General features: G+C 41.6%; 1 protein-coding gene across 6 annotated transcripts in view; it reads right to left on the reverse strand.

Moving 5' to 3' along the window:
• Positions 1–9,048: 9,048 nt before the first annotated feature.
• LOC122084204 (trigger factor) overlaps positions 9,049–22,581 on the reverse strand; it is a 34,350-nt gene continuing 20,817 nt past the window's right edge. For 5 of the 6 annotated variants that reach the window (XM_042652289.1, XM_042652296.1, XM_042652317.1 and 2 more), the window contains 3 exons: positions 10,848–10,861; positions 10,063–10,164; positions 9,049–9,431 (listed from right to left, as the gene is read on the reverse strand). In XM_042652289.1, the coding sequence (XP_042508223.1) occupies positions 9,306–9,431; positions 10,063–10,164; positions 10,848–10,861 (242 nt within the window). In that variant the 3' untranslated portion in view covers positions 9,049–9,305. The remainder of the gene's footprint in view (positions 9,432–10,062; positions 10,165–10,847; positions 10,862–22,581) is intronic. The other variant, XM_042652324.1, reaches the window with a different exon arrangement.

Here is a 22,581-nt window from a genome sequence, read left to right on the forward strand (position 1 = left end):
CGAGCTGTGCACTTTGATTTTTGATGATTTCCTGTATATACTTGGTATTTGAATCATATTCTTTTTGTGTATATATCATGCCTTCGGGCCCAAGTGTATATAATTATTGTATCACAATTCGGGTATCAAGTATATGGGATTTATTCACAGGTAAAACTTAGTCTTCCGCTGATCTGATGAACTTATGTTAGTGTGTGTATGTTGTGGTGGAATACAGTATCTGATGATCCTGGCAGGTTTGGGTTAACCGGTGTTAACTCGATCACCGCTCCGGTTCAGTGTGAACGGGGTGTGACATGCATTGACCTAGGGGAACCAACCTCAAGAAATGATGTACACTTTATTAGTCGAGGAGGCTAAGGCTAGCACATAAGTAGTAGCCGGTATAATTCTAATTAAGAAAATTTTATGATAATTTTGAGTAGCCTGTTATACTCATATGCAATGCTATGCTAGGTGTTTTTCCTATATCAGGTATACAAGCCTATGTCTTGTTTGACTCAGGAGGTTCGCATTCATTTATATCTAAGAGATTTGGTAGGAAGCTTGATATGTCACCCAAGGCTTTAGAATGCAAGTTGATTGTTAGCACACCCACAGGCAAGATAGCACAATTGGATGAGGTGTATAGGCCATGTCCAGTTGAAATTAGTGGAAGGAAGCTGGATGCTCAACTTATCAAATTCAACACGCAGAATTTTGACTTCATTCTGGGCATGGATTGGCTATCAGCTCATTGAGCAAATGTGATGTGTACCGAGAAAAAAATTAAGGTGATGGATGATGAAGGAAAAGAGCTAATATACCAAGCTGAGAGGGTAAAGCAACCTAGAAAGGCCCTTATCTTAGCCCATCAGGTTGTGAAATTATTGGAAGATGGATGTTAGGGCTACCTCGCATCATTACAATATGTGGAAGCGAAGATAACACCATTAGAGGATTTGGAGGTAGTTAGGGAATTCCCTAACGTCTTTCCAAAATTATCTAACCCAGCTACCACCCAACAGGGAGTTGGAGTTTGCCATAGACTTAATTCCTGGAGCTGCCTCGGTGTCTAAAGCTCCGTATAGAATGGCACCAGCCAAGTTAAAGGAGCTGCAAACATAGTTACAAGATTTATTGAAAAAGGCGTTTATACGCCCAAATGTCTCTCCTTGGGGTGCACTAGTCTTATTTGTTAAGAAGAAGGATGGTAGTTTGCGTATGTGCATTGACTACCGAGAACTGAATAAGTTAACAATCAAGAACTGATATCCTTTGCCATGCATCGATGATTTATTTAATCAACTGCAAGGTGCAAAGGTGTTTTCGAAGATTGATTTCAGATCGGGTTATTACCAGCTCAAGGTAAAGGGCAGTGACATAACAAAGACAACTTTTAGAATCCAGTATGGTCTTTATAAATTCCTAGTGCTGTCTTTTGGGTTAACCAATGCACTAGCTGCTTACATAGATTTAATGAACCGAGTATTTCATGATGTCCTTGATAAGTGGGTCATCATTTTCATCGATGACATCTTGATTTTCTCGAAGTCTGAAGAAGAGCATGCAAGACACTTGAGAATGGTACTACAAAGAATGAGAGAACAGCAATTATATGCCAAATTCAGCAAATATGAGTTTTGGCTCAAAGAAGTTGGATTCCTAGGACACGTGGTGTCTGAGAATGGGATCGAAGTGGACCCAGATAAAATGAAGGCTTTAGTAGAGTAGGAGACACCCAAGAATGTAACAGAAATTAGAAGCTTCTTGGGCTTAGTTGGCTACTACCAACGCTTCATCGAGAATTTTTCTCAGATTTCAGCGCCGATGACTACATTGACCAAGAAGGGTGTGAAGTTTGATTGGTCAGAAGAATGTGAATACAACTTCCAAGAATTGAAGAAGCAATTAGTGTCAGCTCTTGTATTGACCATTCTAAATGGTACAGATGGGATGATAGTCTATACCGATGCTTCCAAGATCGGGTTGGGCTGTGTTCTCATGCAACACGGCAAGGTGGTAGCATATGCGTCCAGGAAACTTAAGGATTATGAGAAGAACTACCCCACTCATGATTTAGAATTGGCGGCAGTCATCTTTGTTTTAAAGATCTGGTGCCATTATCTGTATGGGGAGAACTGCGAGATATACAATGATCACAAAAGTCTTAAGTACTTCTTCACCCAAAGAGATTTGAATATGAGGCAGAGAAGATGGCTTGAAATTATGAAGGACAATGATTGTGACATTTAGTATCACCTGAGCAAAGCTAATGTGGTGGCAGATGCTCTAAGTCGGAAGGCTCAGATTGTATCACTTTCGTACTTAGCTGTCAGTCCACAACTTATACAAGAGGCAATACTGATGGATTAAATCCTTTTATATAAGGGAGCAACCTTGGAGCTCGAACATCAGCAAGATGATGTTAAGCAATTAACCATATCCTTGACGGCCCTACAGGTACATCCATCCATCTAGTAGGAAGTGCAAAACACCCCTATATTGCTTGAAGTAGGTGAGCGACGAGTGCTTGGAATTAAAATGATACAAATGACGTGTGACAAGGTCAACGTCATTCAGGAGAGGATTAAGGCAGCTTAATCAGGCCAAAAGAGCTATACAGACAACCATTGAAAAGACATTGAATTTCAAGAGGGGGAGAAGGTGTTTCTTAAAATCTCTCTTACCAAAGGGTTGCATAGATTCCACAGAAAGGGCAAGCTAAGTCCAAGATATATTGGCCCGTTTGAAATCTTAGCACGAGTTGGCTCTGTAGAGTATATGTTGGCTCTTCTGGCTTCCCTCCATAATGTTCACAATGTATTCCACGTTTCTATGCTGAAGCGGTACATCCATGATCCATCACGTGTGCTGCCCATGGAACCGGAGTACATAGAAGCTGATATGACCTATGAAGAGTAGCCTACTGAAATTCTAGATCGAAAGGTGAGAACCCTTCGCAATCGTTCCATCGCTTTTGTAAAGGTTTGATGGGCTAATCATTCACTTGAGGAAGCATCCTGGGAGAAAGAATATGACATCCAGGCCAAATATCCTCATCTTTTTGAATAACCAGGTACTACAATTTCGGGGACGAAATTTTAAAAAAAGGGGGGTTAAATGTGATACCCTACTTTCTAAACCCAGTTTATTTACCCGGTTGGTTTGGTTTGGTCGTGCAGGATCTGAACCCGAATGAGTTGAGATGGGTACCATATGGAACATGATAACAAGGGTGACTCTAAACTTAGGCTGGCCAGACGAGTCTGAACCAGTGCCTAGTGAAGTCTGCGTGCCCAAGCCGCGCACTTGCACGTATCATAAGTCCATGTATGGACAATAAAGGTACGTATCCATATTTTATGATGAGTATATATTTTAAATCATATACCGGGAGTGAAATACGAGCAGAGTCCCGTCGAAATCCCAACTATTTGGCGAAGTTTTCACCGACTGGTGGGTGGTCATAGGTGGGTTGGATCCACCAGTGTGACCTACCAATCTGGTCACTAGATATTTTGACCCAAGTATAAATAACATTATGACTTTTCTTTTTCTCAGTTAATGCTTTAGAAGGTGGGTGAGAAGAGTAAAGAAGAGAGAGAAAAGAAAGAAAGAGAATCGAAGAAGAAGGAAGCTAAAGGAAGAAAAAGAGGAAGAAATTCTCATGGTGCGACGCCGAGGTTAGATCTTTCCATTTCAGCGCCGGAAAAGTGATCCTTGTCTTGAGATCTACGATTTGAGGTGAGTGAAGGCAATATTTCTTAAACCCTCAAGAAACCCTAAGTGAAACCCTTTGATTCGGGTAGAAATCCTTTAGATCTTATTAATCCCACTTGAGAAGATGAATCTAAGGTTTAATGGAAGACCTACATATTGATTTTGAAGGTTTTAGATAAAGAAATCACAAGATTTGAAGAGCATTTGATGATTTCTTGAGTTGAAGAAGAGATTTGGAGTTTTGAAGGTGTTCTTGAGTAAAGAGGTAAGATCTGTGCTTAAAACTTTGAATCGACCCTAGATCTAGTTTAGAATCACAATATGGGACCTTAGATGTATGGAAAATGCTGTCGAATCGACCCCTTGTGGTTTTTCCAAGGTGGGATGAAGAATGGAAGTGAATAGCAAAATTCCAGTTTTGACTAGTGGGTGCCATGGAAAGTGATTGGACCCACAAATCCAGAGCCCACCCTTTTTAATTGGGTTTCTGGCCCATCCAACAGGCAAGGACCTGTAGGCAACCTGGCCCATTGGTCCTGGCAGAGCCCCTGGGTTGAGCGGTGGGCGAGGACTGGTGGGCGATCTGGCCTGCCGCTCCACCTACCAGTCAAACAGTTTAGGTTCCGTTTGAGCTCAAAATGGACAGGAAACCTTCTTTCATGATTTTAAACACATTTTAAACATCATACTTCGTTGACTTTGACCCCAAAGTGGAAAAATGCTAAACTCACTGGCTTATGTTAGGTTCTACTAGGAACTCGCGTCTTCTCGAGCCAGATCTCGCTCGTACCGAGCATGAGCTATTGTACGTAACAAGTAAGTTGGGAGAGGATGTTGAATTTAATTATGGAGTGTTTTGTATCATTTATCCTATATGTACACTAATCATGTCATCATTCTATTTGTGTGTAGATTAGCAATTCTTGAATGCTATTTGCATGCTTTACTGGTGTATTTTAACAACTCAATTATAATATGTGTTATTGTGCTTTACATTTCAAATGCTTAATGCTTGTCATGGATTATGAGATGGATGATTCCAATTATTGAATATGATGCATTGCTAGATTAGATGTCGTAGTCGGCTTGGAAACGAATACATTGGTGGCCCGTGGAATGGGATGCGATGGCACTATGCAGTCACACTATCTCGTATAGAAGTATGCAATTAAGAATGACATTTCCCTGTGCTACGACCCTTCCCAGTAAGGGTTTAGGTGTTGGGTATATCACTGGGTGGAAGCCCGAGGTTGTGTACTAATGGTGGCAGTTAGAAGTATACCCGGCTAATAACTAGGACAGTCAGCAACTTTGGTGATATAATCAGAGGGCCAATCATACTGCATTTACTTTAATACAGGGCAAGGCCTAATTTAATTTAATGTCATTTATTTTAATGTCAATGAGGAACAACAATTTATTTTTTCAGGTACCCACAGCTGGCCTTCCCCAACAACCCTATGGGCGTATCGGGGGATGGGGTTCACGACTCATACCTGAGGTATACGTGCACTATGGTTGTGAGTAACACATAAACTATGACTTAGCAATGTTGCTTAGGTGATTTAGGATAATAAAAATGGATTTTGCATGCATATAGGTTCATTTGTATTGTGAATGCTTGCTTGGTCTTTCTTCTCACTTACTGGACTATTGAGCTCGTCCCACGTGCACACCATTTTTAGATGATTTTACAGGTTTTTCGGCTGAGGTGCTAGAGCCGAGACTCAGTATAGAATTTTCAGTTGAGGACTAGTGGGTCCCTGAAGATCTTGGGCACGCTATTGAGTGCCTATGCTAGAGCTGTGTTGTAGGACAACAACAGTGATACCGACCCGAGATTCTTTTTTATTCTTTGTTATGTTACCACTTTTGTGCTCTAGATATTTAAATCGAATTTCTTATGTATATATCACGCCTACGGGCCCATATTTACTATGTAACACAATTTTGGTATCAAGAGTATTGAGGTATTTATAGGTATATACATAAAAAACTTCCGCTAAAATACAAATTTTACTTTCTTTAGTTGTGTATGTTGTGTTGTGGTTACTGCATCAGATGATCCTGGTAGGTTTTGGGTTAATAGGAGTTAACTCAGTCCGGTTCTGTGAGAACAGGGTGTGACACATGTAGCATATTGTGGTTAGGTTCCACTACGTGTGCTACGATCCCTTACCAATAAAGGTAAGGTTCGATAATCCAACTGTGGTATGTTCGATGAATCCTTTTAGAATGCCACTTCCATGGTACGAGGCAATTGTTACTGAAAGCAGAAACTAATCTAGCGTGGCTGATGGTAATTTCGGTGTCATGACTATCAGGAGGGGGTTATCAAAGGTTTGTTGGGTGACAAGTAGTCACATTCCGGGACCGATAGGCTCCTAATCACGACTAGGGTTTGTATCGCCGGGTGACCGATTTACGATTTTTGGGAGCAGGGATACAATCTAATGTGTCATAGTAGCATGAACCTGACTTTGTATGTTAGGTGGTTAAAGTAAAATGAATCATCATTCTCGCATTATAGTCTATGTTTGTGTGCTTGCATGAACCTCATCCCTCACTGCGCTAGTTTGAGCTCACACCACATGCTTGTTGTTTTTTAGATGATGATGTAGGTAACGTCATGCCATTAGGTAGTGATACATCCTCTTCTATGGGTGAGTATGGTGGTGGCTGGTGGACACCAAAGCTTAAGGAGCACAATCCCAACTGTGCTTGCGATACTTGTGCATATACTGCACCCTGAGCCAAGAGCGGGGTGCCATCTTCTTCGGTGCTATATTTTTTTATGCTATTTTATGGGTTACGATATCTATGTTTTGGTAAATGTGGTGAAGAATAAACTGACTATGTAATATATGTTTAACATTAGTTCTTCCCCAACTTGATTTACATGATTCCACTATATTTATACTCTGATTCCGCTGCTATGATTTTAAATGATTCAGTTTTTATTGTGATTGTGATGGTTAAGGTATTACTATCACAGATCCTGGTAGAGATATAAGATAGGTAAACATCTTATTCACACCGTTGATATCCTAGTGGGAATGGGGTGTGACACATACTTACTGCATTTATTGAAATTTTAGCTTTTGTTTGGCAATGACGGGTTAAATCACTGATAGAAAGTTGGATTTACATACAATCATCAACAGTCTGTTTCTATCCACCTACTTTCTCTTTTATATCTCATCTCCAACCATCTTCAAACTCCCTACTTCACCTCTATGATAACCGGCAAGAAAAAACCCTTCTTTGGTAGCTTTTGCACCAACACTTGTTATAGCATAATTTTTTCATCCTTAAAGTGGGAAGTTTCAAGGGAATTTTGAGTGATACGTGAAATAAAATCTTTAGATCTTCAATGATTTATGCTCATAGAAACAACACCACAAAGCTAAGAGAAAAACTTCAAAAGTGATAGAAGTAGGTTGAGATTCGACAAGTATTAATCCAGTTGCATTGCACTCATTTCAAACAACCATTTTTGTGTAAGTGGCCTCAATCTCCTTCCCCAAATGCTATATCAATGGGACGGTAAAAATATTTCATCTTTCATCTTTCATTTTTCATTAAAGCTTTTATGCAAACTATTTCTATTCTAGTAATCCATACCTAATTTGTGGAAAAGCTGAGAGATTAATTAGGTGGAATTCAAGAGTTTTTTTTTACCGTATATTTTAAAAAAAAAAATTAAACATTAAAAAGAAAAAAAAAGGAAGTCAAGAATTTTTTAGGTCATTATTGTGGGCCCAAATGATGAGTATAATCATATTCTAGAAAGTTTCTAAGGTGTCAAAACCTAGCCCGAACTGATGAAACCAACTGAAACTAAATCAAATCGAAACCAATATGAGCTTCTTAGATCTCATTTCGGGCTGAAATTTAGTGAGATCAAAACCAAATCGGACCACATTAAAACCGATAAGACACCAAACTTAAAGAACTGGACTGAAACCAATATAATCTGAAAAAAAAAATTTTTAACTGAACTCATGAAACCAAATAAAACTAAATCGAATCGAAACCAATATGAGCTTATTGGATCTTATTTCGGGCTGAAGTTTAGTGAGACCAAAATCAAATTGGACCACATTGAAAACAATAAGACACCAAACTTAAAGAACTGGACTGAAACTAATATAATCCGATAAAAAAAATTTATACCAACCCAATGTATATATATATATATATATATAATAAAAATAAAAATAAAAAAACATATTTTTTCTTACTTTTGAATATATTTACTTGGTAAATCAAAACCAAACTGAGACCAAGCCAATAAGAGAATCCGATAGGAAACCAACACTGGTGCATCCTTATTGGTTCATGTTTTAATTTCACTCATCCTCACACCAAAACCGATGATACCAAACCAAAACTGGTCCAAACAGACCAATTGACACACCTAAATTTTTCACTTTGAATAGAAATCTCCTTTTATAAATTTTGAAGAACATCAAGAAACATTTCAGTTTTGGCCTATGAAAATAATTATGACATCCAAGGCATCCAAGCAAATAAATGTCCACATAAATGAATTTCGCCATGAACAACCGGTGCTTGTGGATGAAATAAACAAGGTAATTTCTTCAAAGTTATTCATTGCCCAGCATGCATCCTTGAACATGTAATGCAGCTCCTGTCCACCAAGAAGCATTTCTAGCTTCAAAGTCAAAGTTAATGGTCTTCATGAAGACTCAAAGTCAAGACACCAAAGTGAAACCCCATTAAGTTTGGGTTGGTTTCAATGTCATATATTCTGAACTCCCTTTTGAGGTGCTTCCCCCAGTTATTTTGGGCTCAAAATTGATCATTGAGGTTGGTGCAGTACATTTAACAAGGACCCACCCATTTTTGCCGCATGGCCGGTGGTAGTCTAAATTCCACCCACCCACACACCCATGGTGGCATAGATATGAACTTTTTAAATTATGATCTTTACAGTTACGTTCCTCATAAAATTCTGAGGCCCTGAACTTTAAATTTTGAACTATTTCACATTAGTTTCTTTCAGGCCACAATTGTAAAACCTAGACCTTCTACAGTACTGCATAAGTAATTTATTCCGCCGAAAGGCCTTGGCAGGTCACTCTGAATACCACCTCCTTAAGAGAAATGACAATCCTCTTTCCAATGGATAAATACATTATACATACCCTGGCTGTATCCTCGAGATTTCCATTTATGATAAACTTCACTGAGTAGGCAGTGGCAGAATGGCCATATCCCCCCCCCCCCCCCGGTGACCTGGATTTGGAATGGGATTTTGGAAACTCAAATTTATTTTTCAAAAACAAAGGAGCGGTCAGAAATCGGGAGAAGATTAATATATGAACAAGTCATCTAAATTGAAATTTGGAACCCCTTCCAGTCACAAACCTTCCTAGTTCGAAAACATCAAATATAAAATTATGAGATCAACCAACATAATGGAGAGTCAAGAGGCTACAAGCATCGAGGATTCACTGCATCAGGTGGTCTCATCTGTCACAATTTTACTTTGCTGAAAAACATATGAAATTCCTGGATGGAGTAATGTAATTCAAAATGAGAGAATGTGATGAGATGAATACTCAACATTACGGGCGTTATACATTTTCCCCTTGAAGCTGAATTACAGCATCAAGGCTGAATGTTTCACCAGGTTCAAATGTAGATTCTAGTTCTTCAAAGCTCTGATGAACTCTCAAATCACTTGTGACTTTCAAACCTTCCTGAAACAGTTAAAAGAAAGAAAACAAAATCACAGAACTTGATCAAAACTAGTTATTTATTTCGTAGGATGTAAATACAGTTACGATTGTACAAATATATTACTATATGAGAATGTGGGAGAAATTTAAAAATTTAGGGTAATGCGTATGAGACATAAAAAGAAGACAAAAGTAGTAAAATTGAAGCAGTATTTCAAAATGGTTTATCTCACTAATCTCCCACATCAGAATTGATGATTCAATCCCATTGTATTCTTAATTTATCCCTATTATTATTAAAATCTAGGGAAGGGTCCGGCCAGAGTACCCAGTTAAGTTCCGGGTAAATAACCAAAAAAAAAAAAAAATTGATGATTCAACCCTTACAATGTACAAATGCTAAATAAGGAAGATGACTGTAGCCACCCAATTAGTTCTAGCAGAAATTTTGAATGTCATTTTTTATAAGAAACATTAATGTGAAAAGAAAAAAAAGGGAATGAAACGAACACACAACTGACTTGAAGAACCACAGTAATGAGCTAATATCTGAAAACTGTGCATGTATGGGTGCTTTAGTCAGGCCTCTTTTGAACTTTTCAATAAAATGCATATAAATTAACAATATTGACAAGATTTTTAAGCCACTTGCCTTTTCTACATAATCAGCAACAGTCGAGTTGATTATTTTTTTAATTACTTCCATGTATACTTTCGAATGTCCGAGTATGTGAAGGAGGACATCTTTGGGAATCTGCCAAAGATAAAACAAACATAAAGAATGCAAACAGTCCCACACTGGAAAAAATAGGAAGTCTAACAAATTTCTCACATCTGTTTTTCCTGCTCTTATATTTTTACAAATGCTTTAGCTCAAAAGCTGTTTAAGATAAACATACTATCTGTTTATAATGATCTATAATTGTGGATGTATCTTACACATTTTCATAGTTGGACCTTAATGTTTGGGTTTTTCCATTACAAAAAGAGGAACATAGCTAAGATTATAACCAACTGCAATGAAAAAAAAAAAATAGTGACTAAGCCAAGCCATATGTCAAGTAGTGTTGCACATCCAATAATTTGAATCGTCATGAGTCGCACCAAGGTTAAGATATCAAGCTATTGAACATACTGTGTTTGTCTTAGTGGCCCAACAATTAATGGACTTGTATCGTGACCTTTTTTCAGACATTTTTCCACCATATGAAAAATGTCGTTCAGATAATCAAGGCTCACCATGATTGTAAAGTCCAACTTTTTGGTACTTTCAAGGGATCATCAAATGATCACATTGAAGATCAAGTTTCAAATTGAATGGCATGTTCCATATCTTGGTTTACAGTGCATTATTTTGAGTTATGGCACTGATACTCATTGATACACAATCAATTTGCATAAAGTAATGGCAGTAAACCAACATAAGAGGAAACTTACATTGGGAGTTTTTCCTGATAGACAGCACATGGTTTATTGAGGAAGAATCAATAAAAGTCCAGCAAAAAGACAAGAAAAAGTTAGCGATTCAAGTTAAATAATGGAAAGTCATAAGTGAAATGAGTACTACAGAAAATTTAAAGATTGCTTCTGAACAAGAGAATAGACTTGTGGTGGAAATAAAAAAAAAAAAAAATAGATGAATCTGTTCAGTTATTTTGTTTTCATAAAGAAGATCAGATATTTCACTATTTTCTGATACAAGGGAAAAGTTTGCTGACAGGCGCTGTAAACCTTGTCACAATTACCAATTAATTTTGACAAGAAAACCTGTTCCAATTTTGGGAGACCAAAGTAGTTAGATAAGAATTTTAAACTACAACTCAGAAAAACATGTTGGCTGGCATAGGAAAGATCTCTTTCTCAGGACCAGCAGCAATGTTTGAAGTTCACTCTGAATTATTAGAGATTGTAATAAGCATCTTGTAACATTAACAGGAACAAAGTAACCAGTCAACCAGATAACAAATCAGAGAAGAAACGATGAAGAGAAAGAGAAGGAAGAGGTTCAGCAATAGAACTTGTGTGTAGAAGCTTCTATCGCTGACCTTGCTTTTATTAATAGGATTAAACCAAAACAGAATATAAAATTACAATGTGATAAGGTTTCCTTGGACTAAAAGGAATTACCAGTTAATAGTGTTGATCCTTCTCTTGAGTTGCCCATTGCTGTTCGCAAAGGCACTAGGTCTTGTGCTTTACATCCTATTGCTAAAATTATTTCGAATGACCCGTTTTCTCCATCTTACTATAGTTTTGTGTCTTCTTTGTCCTCTGTGTTTATTCCCTATACCTGGCAGTAAGCGAGTGTAGACTCACAATTCCAAGCAGCTATGGTTGAGTAGATGCGGGCTCTAAAGAAGAATGACACATGGGATCTAGTGTTCTTCCCTCAAAGAAGAAGACGGTTGTAAGTTGGGTCTTCACAGTTAAACAGAAGGCTGATGGTACAGTGGATCGTTACAAGGCCAGATGTATTGCCAAGGGCTTCACTCAGACTTGTGGGATTGACTACTAAGAGACAGTTGCCCCAGTTGCTAATTTGAACACAATCCCTGTTATCTTATCCTGTACTATTAACTTAGGTTGGGACCTTCAACAGCTGGACGTGAAGAATGCTTTCTCCTTTATGGGGAACTTGAGAATGCAGTGTATATGGACATTCCTCCTAGGTTCACTTGCTCCAAAACCCAAGGGAAGGTGTGCAAGTTGAAGTGTGCATTATATGGGCTGAAGCAATTCCCTCGTGCTTGGTTCAAGCATTTTCACAAGGCTATGATTGCTACAGGCAATTCTCAAAGCAATCCAACCACACTCTGTTCATCAAGAGATTTGGTGGAAAGATTTCTCTCTTGATTGTCTATGTAGATGATATTGTTGTTACTGGTGATGATCTGACAGAGATTTCTCGTCTCAAGAATACCTGGGTGAGGGATTCGAGATCAAAGATTTAGGACAACTTTGTTACTTTCTTGGCATTAAAGTTGCCAGGTCGTCTAGTGGAATCTACTTGTCTCAGCGAAAGTATGTGCTTGACCTTCTTTCTGAGACATGTATGTTGGAGTGCAAGCCAACAGATACTCCAATTGAAGCTAATGGCCATCTGGTTAGCAAGAAAGGAGACTATGTGGACAAAGGGAGAAATCAGATATTAGTTGGGCATTTAATATCTTTCTTATACACACCCTGAGATAGCATATGTCGTTGGCTTGGTTAGTCAGTACATGCATGATCCCTACTCGACGCATATGGAATTTGTGTTGCATATTCTCCGTCACTTGAAATCTGCCCCACGACCTGGCATCCTTTTTTCTCCTCATAATCACCTAAGGGTTGAGGCCTTCACGGATGTTGATTGGGTAGGTTCTCCTAACGACCGTAGGTCTACCACTGGTTATGGCACCTTTGTTGGTGATAACCTTATTACCTAGCAAAGTAAGAAGCAAGCCGTGGTTGCACGCTCAAGTGCTGAAGTAGAATTCCATGCTAAGGCTCATAGCAATTGTGAGCTTCCATGGCTTCATGGTCTTCTTACAGATTTGGCTGTCCTTGCTACCCTTGCTATGAAGCTATTTTGTGATAGCAAATCAGCCATCAACATTGTTCACAACCCTGTCTAGCATGATCAAACGTATGTGGAGACTGATCGGCACATCACCAAAGAGAAGCTGGATATGGGTCTTATCATTGTGCCTTTTGTTCCCAGTAGTGAACAACACACTGATGTATTTACTAAAGATCTTAGAAGTAAGATGTTTCATTCCCTTATCTACAAGTTGGGCATATGTAATATCTAGGCACGAGCTTGAGGGGGAGTGTTGTAATAATGGGTTTTAAGGATGTTGTTAGAATCCAAACAAGTCCTTAGGTCCTTTAGGGGTTTAATTGTCCTCGTAATATTCTAGAACATTCTCTCCATTATTATAAATAAAGAAGGTTAGTGTCATGTTAGACACAAGTCATTACTCCATTCAACAGATAGAAACAAAGAATTAAAGTGGTTTGGCAACCTTGCATACATCCACTACCAAGAGATCCCACTCTCAGACTTTCCACTATAGATTAATTTCCCACTGGCATTGATCAAGCCTTCCACAATTGTTTTCCCGCGTTCACAATCAACCCAAATGTTTCAGCTCGCACTCAAACCTAGAGTTTCCAAGGCTCAACACTGATAACCTTTTACAACCATAATCTTCCAATGAAGATATGCAACTATGTTTCACATGCTAAAGATACAATTTAAAGCACGACTAAACCTATAAGAACGTGAGTATACGAATGAATAATAATTGAATGATTTTCACAACCATAGTTGGTATGGCGCCAAGGTAAACCAAGGCGGTGGAGGGTTGTCTAAGTGTTTAGGCGAGAAGGCGCCCGCCTTAAGGCAAACAAGGCGACCAAGTGTTATTTTTATTTTCCTTATTTTCTAATACTATTAAGTAAGCTATATATACCTTGTATCATAAAAAAAAATTAGGATTAAGCAACATCAAGTCATTAAAAATCAACATTTAGCCATATTAAATCATAAAAATTAACATCAAGTCATATTAAGTTATAAAAAAATCAACATTTAGAGAAATGCTCTTGTCCTATAATAAGTTTGACTAGTCAAATTATTTAAATTTTACATGAGACTTTTTGTATTAGTTATAACATAAAACCAGTTTTCCAACAAATTTAAGATTACTTAAATCTGAGTTGTAACGACAAAGTTATGCTTTAGTTAAACTTATTTTCAAGTGCGCGAATGTTGTTAAAATCGTTTGAATGAAAATAATTTTATGGATATCAAAACAAAAGATTATTTTACCGGACTTTTGGTTTTTAGCAATGCTTTAACATGATAGAATTTATAAAATTTTCATAATTGAGAAAAATCCCAGCATTTTAAAGTTGAAAATCGCCCCTATAACCAAAATACTATTTTTTTCTTGGACTGGGGGTTGACTTTTTATCCTTTTGGAATTTGATTTTTAAACTATTTTTATTGGATTCAAATAAGGGGTGTTTGTTTATTTATGAATAATATCTTAAGTTACTTAAATGATATTTGGCATAAATAAGAGACAAAACCCAAGGCAACATGCAGTACAACAAGGCGACTGCCGCCTAGGCCCCAGGCAAACCGCCTTGACAACTATGCTCACAACTGAAGCTCTAAGCCTCAATGAATGATCTACTAATTTATTTCACAAAGCTGACCCCATTTAGTAGGGATAAGGTTATGGTTGTTGTTGTAAAGTATTGTAAAAACTCTCCCAAAGCCTATGTAAATAGAGGTCAAGGAATGGAAAAAATATTGACCAAAAAGAGTCTCCAACGGCTATAATTTTAGCAGAGCAGGTTGACTTCTTAACATGGCTAGTCTTCCCCTTCAGGGTCTAGCGATTATAGGAATGACTATTTCATAGCCGTTAATAGTATCCGAGCTCCATTCCTAATGTAAAAAAAAAAAACTCCACCATCACCACCAGTAAGAAAGCATCGAACCTCAGATTGGGAGGTCTTGAAGCCCTAGATTTGCCATTAATCTATGAAAAACTCATAGTCAGAAGCCTATCACCAATGACCTGAACCCATGCCCCACCTCCTCCCTCCGCCGGCTCCCGCCGACGGAAACACACCTATTCCAAACCCTTCCTCCCCTCCCATTCCTCCTCTCTCCCCTTCTACCACCTGTCGGCCCTGGTCCTCTGTTGTCTCTTCTTCCCCTGCTTCCTCCTCCTCCTAGCCTCCCACCTCTGGACACTTCCTCTATTTCCACCCTCCCTCCTCCCTTAACTCCATCCCTGTCTGCCTTTGCCCCTTGGTCTCTTGGAATCTGAAATCTGCAAATGGAAACATTGTCTTATCGGTTCCATCCTGGGCAGTCGGCCTCCTTTCTCTGTGGTCAAATCTTCTCTTCTCAATCAGTGGAAACCTTCTGGCTCTCTTTCCACGTTCATACTTGATAATGGCATTTTCATCTTCAATTTCTCCTCCCCTATTGACAAATTTGTGGCCATTGATGGAGGTCCCTGCTTTGTGGGTAAGAAACCCATTTTCTTGAGGCAATGGGATGAGCGTACCTCTTTCCATCGCATAGAACCGACTTCCATTCCTCTCTGGATCTCCCTTCCAAACCTCCCCCTTCACTTCTGGTGTGTCAAGGGCCTTAGTCTCAATGGTTCTATACTTGGTAAGCCTCTGTATTCGGACAAGAGAACAAAAATCATGGACCGTCTCTCCTTCGCCAGCATTTGTGTCGAGATCCCGGCTGACTGAATTTTGCCCTCCTCTATCACCATTCTCGATGGAGAAGATCAATCTTTTGAGCAGGAAATCAGATTTGAATGGATTCCCCCAATGTGTTCCACCTGTAAGGGCTTTGGTCACTCCACAACGCTCTGTAAAAAAAAAAATATAAATAATACTAATGTCACAAAGGGGGACATCCCTGTGACCGAAATCGGAGGGCCTTCGCTGCCAGATCCTCTTGCCCCGCCGACCAACGTGTCCATAGCTCCTCCGGTTACTAAAAACCCTTTGACGGATCAGCTACCAAAAACAAAAATGCCTCCACGAAGGAAAAGAGGCCATAATCTCCGCCCTCAGGCAACCTAGCTTCCTTGTCTCTGACCACTGGTCCGATTAAAGATCCTTCATGCAAGAACCGTTTCACCGTGTTGGCCTGCCCAGGTGAACCTGTTGAGACTACCCCTGCCCTGACACCTCCTTTTTCTTCCCCTATCCTCTCCTCTCCTCTGTCCCTCCTGTCGCGACTCCATCCTCTTCCCTTCTACTGGTTGACGGCGTCTTAGCCTCGAACCCTTCGCCTCGAGCCCTCTCCACCTCCCCTGCATTTGACCCCCTGCCTTCCTTCCTATTCCTTCTTCGCCCTCTCCTTCGAAGAGATTCATCTGCATGACATCCCCTTCCCCCTCCTTTTTGTCTCCTCCTAACCCCAACCGCCCGGTCCAGCCTGAACCTCCCTTCTTTCCATTAAACCAGTTCCTATCGGTCCAATTGCTATCTAAGTTTCCTTCAGACCGCCCTCTTTATTCGGCCAACCTTTATAACCCGACCCATTCCTTTCTCCCCCCTACCAACCGACAGGCCCAACTATTTTATCCAACCCAGCTCCCATCTCGCCCAACTCATGCTCCAATCCATCCAACCCGACCTTGCGTTGCTGAAGAGCCAACAAAACCCATCGATTGGATCTATTACTTGAACTGAAGGCAGCCTGTACCTAGGCAATGTACCCCTCTGAGCCTCTCTGGTTCACACCTCTCCTGTGGTGAGAAACCAGATCAAGACACTGATCTGAACCCTAACATCCGCAAGGTTCAGATTCAGAATTTACTCTCAAGCCTAATATTCTATAATCTGGATGGGTATGGGTTCGTGTTCAGAGCCCATAGGATTAGCAACGTCGAACTGAGTTTCCAGCTTGGTTGGGGTTCTTAAGAGAAGGTTATCCCAATGGAAATCAAACCAGTTTCCTTATGGTTTTGTGGAATCGTGAAGTTGAGGATGATTAAATTTGGAAACTTCACATGAGGTCAGAACTTTTTATTATTCTCACAAAACCCCTTCTTTCTAAAGTTTTGTTTCTAATTATCTCTAGTCTGAATTTAATTTCCAGAACCACCCCTTATCCTAATTTTAATCCCTATTTCATCCCTAGTCACTTATTTCCCTTTAAAGAGGTCCTAAATTCCTTATTGAAATTACCAGTTTGCCACTGCTTTGTTTGAGATTGATTTAATTGCTCCTTTGCGGGCCCGTAAGCGATCCAATTACCCCGGATCCGCATCATGCGTGCACCCACATCCGCCTTCTGCTTTACTCGATTCCTCCTCTCCCCTTCGGCTACGATTTGCCTCTGGCCATGACCCAGTTGAAGGCCCTTGTGTCTCCACCTCCTTAGGTCTCTTCCGCATGTCTGCTCGCCGGCCGGAATTGTTGCCTTGGAAGGCACCATCTCCACCTCATCATCTCCCCTTTTGCTTAATAGTGTTGTTATCTCCACCGTCGACTCCCCTCTCGCCGCCTTGGAAAGCGCCATCTCCGCCCCTACTCCTGACGGCTCCCCCTCCGCAGTTGTGGCCCCCTGCTGCCTGCCACTGGCCTCTACTGTTGATGCATCTACTTCTTCCTTGGTTCAATTGGCCACCGAGACCTCTACCCAAGTTTCTGTCTCCTCACTAGCCACACGATAGGCCCTGCTGATGTCTCCTCTGAGCAGTTGCCCTCTCACGCCTTGGAAGGCGTCATCCCCAACTCTTCATCCTTCCTGGTCACTAATCAGATGAATTTAGATGCTACTGCTGCTATCCCCAATCATGTGATCGCTGTTGGCCTTCCGCTAGCCCTGCCAAGACGAATTGAGGATACAGCCACTGTTTCTGCTGCCCCCAATCCTATTCACACTGCTGGCCTTTCGCCAGTCTTGCCGGCCATTGGGGCTCCTCACCCTGGCCCCTACATGTCCCTAATGCTCCTCCCAATTGTGTCTCTCACAATCTGAAGACTACTTCCCCTTATGGGATTCTTGACCTACGGGCCATCTCCTACCCACTGACAGATATTTCTCCCCAGCCATCCTTGTCCGGACTGGCTCCTCCAGGCCACCCCAGAAACACTGTTGATAGCCAAAAGGTCATACCTACGCTTAGCCGTCCCAAGGGACAGACCATTCCTGAAACCTCCACCAACCCCACCCCCTCCCCCCTTAAGGGATATTCCTGTCGGACCAATTATAAAATTGGTCCTTCCTCCTGCTCGATCGAGCCTCGGCTGCCCTCTCATCCCAATTACAAATGATCCCTTGGACTTTTTGGAACATCAGAGGTCTCAATTCCTCTGCCAAACATGTTGCCATTCGCTCCCGCATTAAATCATCCAAAGCAATTGTTTTTTGTCTCCTTGAAACCCGTGTTCTCGAAGCCAATGCCCCTCACATCATCGCATCCATTGCCCCTTCTTGGTCCTACATCACCAGCTACCCCCACTCCCCTAATGGGCGCATCTGGATCTTTTGGAACCCTCAACTCATTCACATCGCATATAATGCCTCTTCCTCCCAAGTCATCCATCTCTCTTTCTCTCCCCCCTCAGGCTCCCCCCTTTCCTTCTTCTTTGTTGTCTATGCTCTTAATCGGGCCCCTCGAAAGACTCCCTTTGTGGTATGATCTCCTTTGTTTCTCCTCCACCCTCACCTCCCTCCCCTGGGGGCTGGGGTATTGGAGGAGATTTCAATGTGGTTAGGGCATCTCATGAGAAACTGGGAGGTACCCCTATTGACACCCTCTCCTCTGGCTTCTTCAATGAGTGCATTGAGGATATAGGGATGGATGACCTAAGGTGGTCTGGTTCCAAACTCACCTGGCACAATCACCATAGTGGTCTTGATAAGGTGGCCTGTAAGCTTGATTGCCTTATTGTCATTGAAGCTTAGCTCTCCTCCTTTCCCTCCTCTCACGCCTGTTTTGATCTTTCAGGCATCTCTAATCACTCCCCCATCTCGCTCTTTGTTCAGCCCCACATCTCCTTTGGCCCCAAACCTTTTAAATTCTTTGACATGTGGACCCTCCATAAGGAGTTTCTCCCCTTAGTCAGGGATACCTAGGCCATCCCCACCCTTCTGCCCTCATTGCTTTTGCCAAAAAGCTCAAGAGTGTGAAAGTGGCTCTCAAAGCTTGGAACGCCGCCACATCTGGCAACATCTCTGCGCAGGTCACCGCTTGTCAAGAGAAACTTGACCTTATCCAATCCAGGCTTCAACAGGACCCTCTCAATTCTTCCCTGGCAGCTTTGGATCTCTCCCCAAGTCTTGCCCAGGAAGAATCTTTCCTTCGTCAGAAATCCAGGATCAAGTGGCTTGAGCTTGGCAATTCCAATTTGGCTTACTTTCACTGCTCCCTCAAAAGCCGAACGAATGCCAACTCTATCCATAAGCTCATCTCCCGCTCCGGTCGGGAGCTTCTGTCCCCTAATAATATCAAAGTTGAAGCAGGTTCCTTCTTTGATGATCTCTTTCATTCCCCTCTTCTTCGGCCTCTCCCACGCTCCCCAACATCCTCAACAAATTCGTGCCTGATCACCTCTTACCATCCCTTCAAGTCATTTCCTCAGATGATGAGATCCTTTCTGCGGTCCGCCATCATAAATCTAATAAAGCTCCGGGCCCTGATGGCTTCAGTATGGGCTTCTTCTCCTCTTGCTGGCACATCATTCGTGATGATCTCATCTTCGCCATCCATAGCTTCTTCCTCAATCCTTCCCAAATTTCTGGCATTAATCACTCCTTCCTCTGCCTCATCCCCAAGGAGGGAGCCCAATGTATGATCAACTTCAGGCCCATCTCCCTTTGTAATCTCCTCTACAAATACATTGCCAAGATCCTCGCCAACCGTATTTAAAGGTCATCGATTCCCTTGTCAGTCCAAATCAATCTGCCTTCATCGCTGAGAGAAGTATCTCTGATAATATCATCATTTGCCATGAGATAATCAGAGGCTTTAATCGTAAAGCCCATTCCCCTGCACCCCTTCTTAAGATAGACATTCGTAAGGCTTTTGATTCCATCAGCTAGGAGTTCATCTCCAAAGTCCTCCAAATGTCATTCCCCCAATCCTTTTTCCACTGGATTCTCTCTTGCATCTCCATCCCTCGCTTCTTTGTCCTCCTCAATGGCATCAAACAGGGGTGTCCCCTCTCCCCCTTCCTCTTCCGTCTTGCCCTTGAAATTCTCTCCCGCTCGATCCAATCCTCCACTGATCAACACCTCATCTCCCCCATCCCCAAATGTAAAGCCCTCGGGCTTACCCACCTCGCATTTGCGGATGATCTTATGATCTTCTCTAAAGTTGGCCCGACTTCCATCACCAACATCATAGCCTCCCTCCACCTTTTTAGTCCCTTTCGGGTTTGAAAATCAACCTTGTAAAATCCAACATTTTTCTTTCGGGTGTTTCCGAGGTCTGCCAATCTCAGCTCTTTGCCATCTCTGGTTTCTCTTTGGGAACCCTCCCTGTCAAATACCTCAGGCTCTCCCTTCTTTCCTCTTGGCTCTCTTCTCACCATTGTTCCCCCATCCTTGACTCCATCAATAAAAGGCTTCAGCTTTGGAAAGGCAAGCTTCTCTCATATGTTGGTCGCCTTGTCCTTATCCAATTTGTTCTCCAATCCCTCTAACTCTACTGGTCTGGAATCTTGTCTCCCGGCTTCCACCTCTAAAGCCATTGATTCTCTTCTCTGCGCCTTCCTTTGGAAAGGCACTGATGCGACCAGATTCCTTTACCCTATGAGCTGGTCAAAGTTTTGTCAGCTTAAGGCTGAAGGTGGCTTGGGCCTCCGCAAAATCAAGGATGTCAACTCCACTGCAATCTTTAAGCTTTTCTGGAATATTGTCTCCAAGTAGCGAGGCATCTGGGTCTCATGGGTTTATTTTGTTCCCCTCAAATATGATTCCCTATGGATTGCCCCCTCCCCCATGATGCTTCATGTAGTTGGCATTGCATCCTCAACTCTAGACCCCTTGCCCTCCTTACCAAATGGTAAGGAGATGATTCTAGGCGTTTCCTGTTCTATTGACAGTGGCTCCTCCAACTCGCTTTGGCTTAACCCGTGGCACCCTACAGGTATCCTCCTGCCCCTAGTCACTCCTAGAATCATCTCCTCCTCTGGTTCCACCAAATCCGCCACCATAGCCTCCATCCTCTCCCACTATAGCTGGTCCCCTCCGTTTCTCCCTCCTCCCTTGGCTGATCTCTAGTCCTCCCTTCCTCCCATCCCCCCTAGACATAGAGGACTGCAATATATTGTCAATTGGGTCCCCTCATCCTCGGGCCTTTTCTCCTCTGCCTCTGCCCGAAACTTTATCCACTCCAAAGACCCTTTTATTCCTTGGCGCAATGTCGTCTGGTTTAAAGGACACATCCCTCAGCATATCTTCACCGCCTGGCGAGCCTTATCCTACTGCCTCCCTACGCAGTCCTTCCTCAACTACTGCCACATCCAAGTCCCTACTTCCTGTTGTATGTGTTGGAATGGTACTGAAGATGTTGACCATATTTTCTTCTCCTGCCCCTTCTCTGCTTCCATCTGGAAGAAGGTTCTCCGTTCTTGTTGGCCCACCACCCGTGCCATCCCCCCTCCCCCGTGAATGGATTTGGGTAGACATGACCTATAGTGGTTCCACAACTTGTGACAGTCTGAAAGCTCGCCTTTTGCGCCACCATGAACCACCTTTGGATAGAACGTGACCTTCGTAGATGGACCCCCAACTCCTGTTCCTTAGAAGGGATTTGGAAAGCCATCTACTTTGACGTTTCTTCCAAGCTCAGATCTCTTCGTCAACGCCCAGTTTGTGACACCCCAAGGAACAGGCTCATTGTTGTCTCCTGGGGTCTCCCTTGCTCTATCATCCTCCCCAATCGTTGTATCCCCTAGTTAGCTAGTTTTGGGGGTTTGTTCCTCTTGGCCCTCCCCCCTTCTTTCCCATTTTATATTCTTCTTCCTGGTAATGAATTATTTTCATCCAAAAAAATAGTATCCAGGCAATCATCGGTCGACCATTAAACCGTCTAGGGTCAATCCAAGCTTTTGTCTAATCTTCAATCCAATTTAGGCTGCTCTCGAGTGACACCATTCGGATTCAAGCCGGTCATTAGACTTTTGGGGGGCCAAAAAAGTTGACTCTTTGGCATTTTGACCTCCAACATGTTTTTAGTTAATATGCCTAGTCTAATATACTTATTTAGGTCGAGGTGTTCCCTTATGGTTATTTGTTTAGTACCCAGTCTAAGGTTATACCAATTTGGCCTTCTTAGGGTGACTCAGAAGACCAAGTTAAATGGGTCTAAGTAAGAGCCTATGTGAACCATATTACAACTTAGGAATTACATAAATATTGCAAGATAAAAATTTATTCCTAAGTCTTCAATTACATTGATGCTAACCCTTGGCAATTGAGCTCTTGGTGCTTTCTTCAATGGTTTGATTGAAATGAAGCTTCAATCCTCCACTTAGCTTCTCAACTTCATGCCTTGGATGGACATACTAAGTTGGCTAAATGGTTTTCCAGTTGATTGCCACAATCATGCCACACAGTCTTACTAAAATGCCTTGATCTTCGATATGTGTAGACACTTCATGCCCCATATGTTGACCAAGTTTG

Source organism: Macadamia integrifolia, chromosome 1, assembly GCF_013358625.1.
Source record: "Macadamia integrifolia cultivar HAES 741 chromosome 1, SCU_Mint_v3, whole genome shotgun sequence".
NCBI lineage: Eukaryota > Viridiplantae > Streptophyta > Magnoliopsida > Proteales > Proteaceae > Macadamia > Macadamia integrifolia.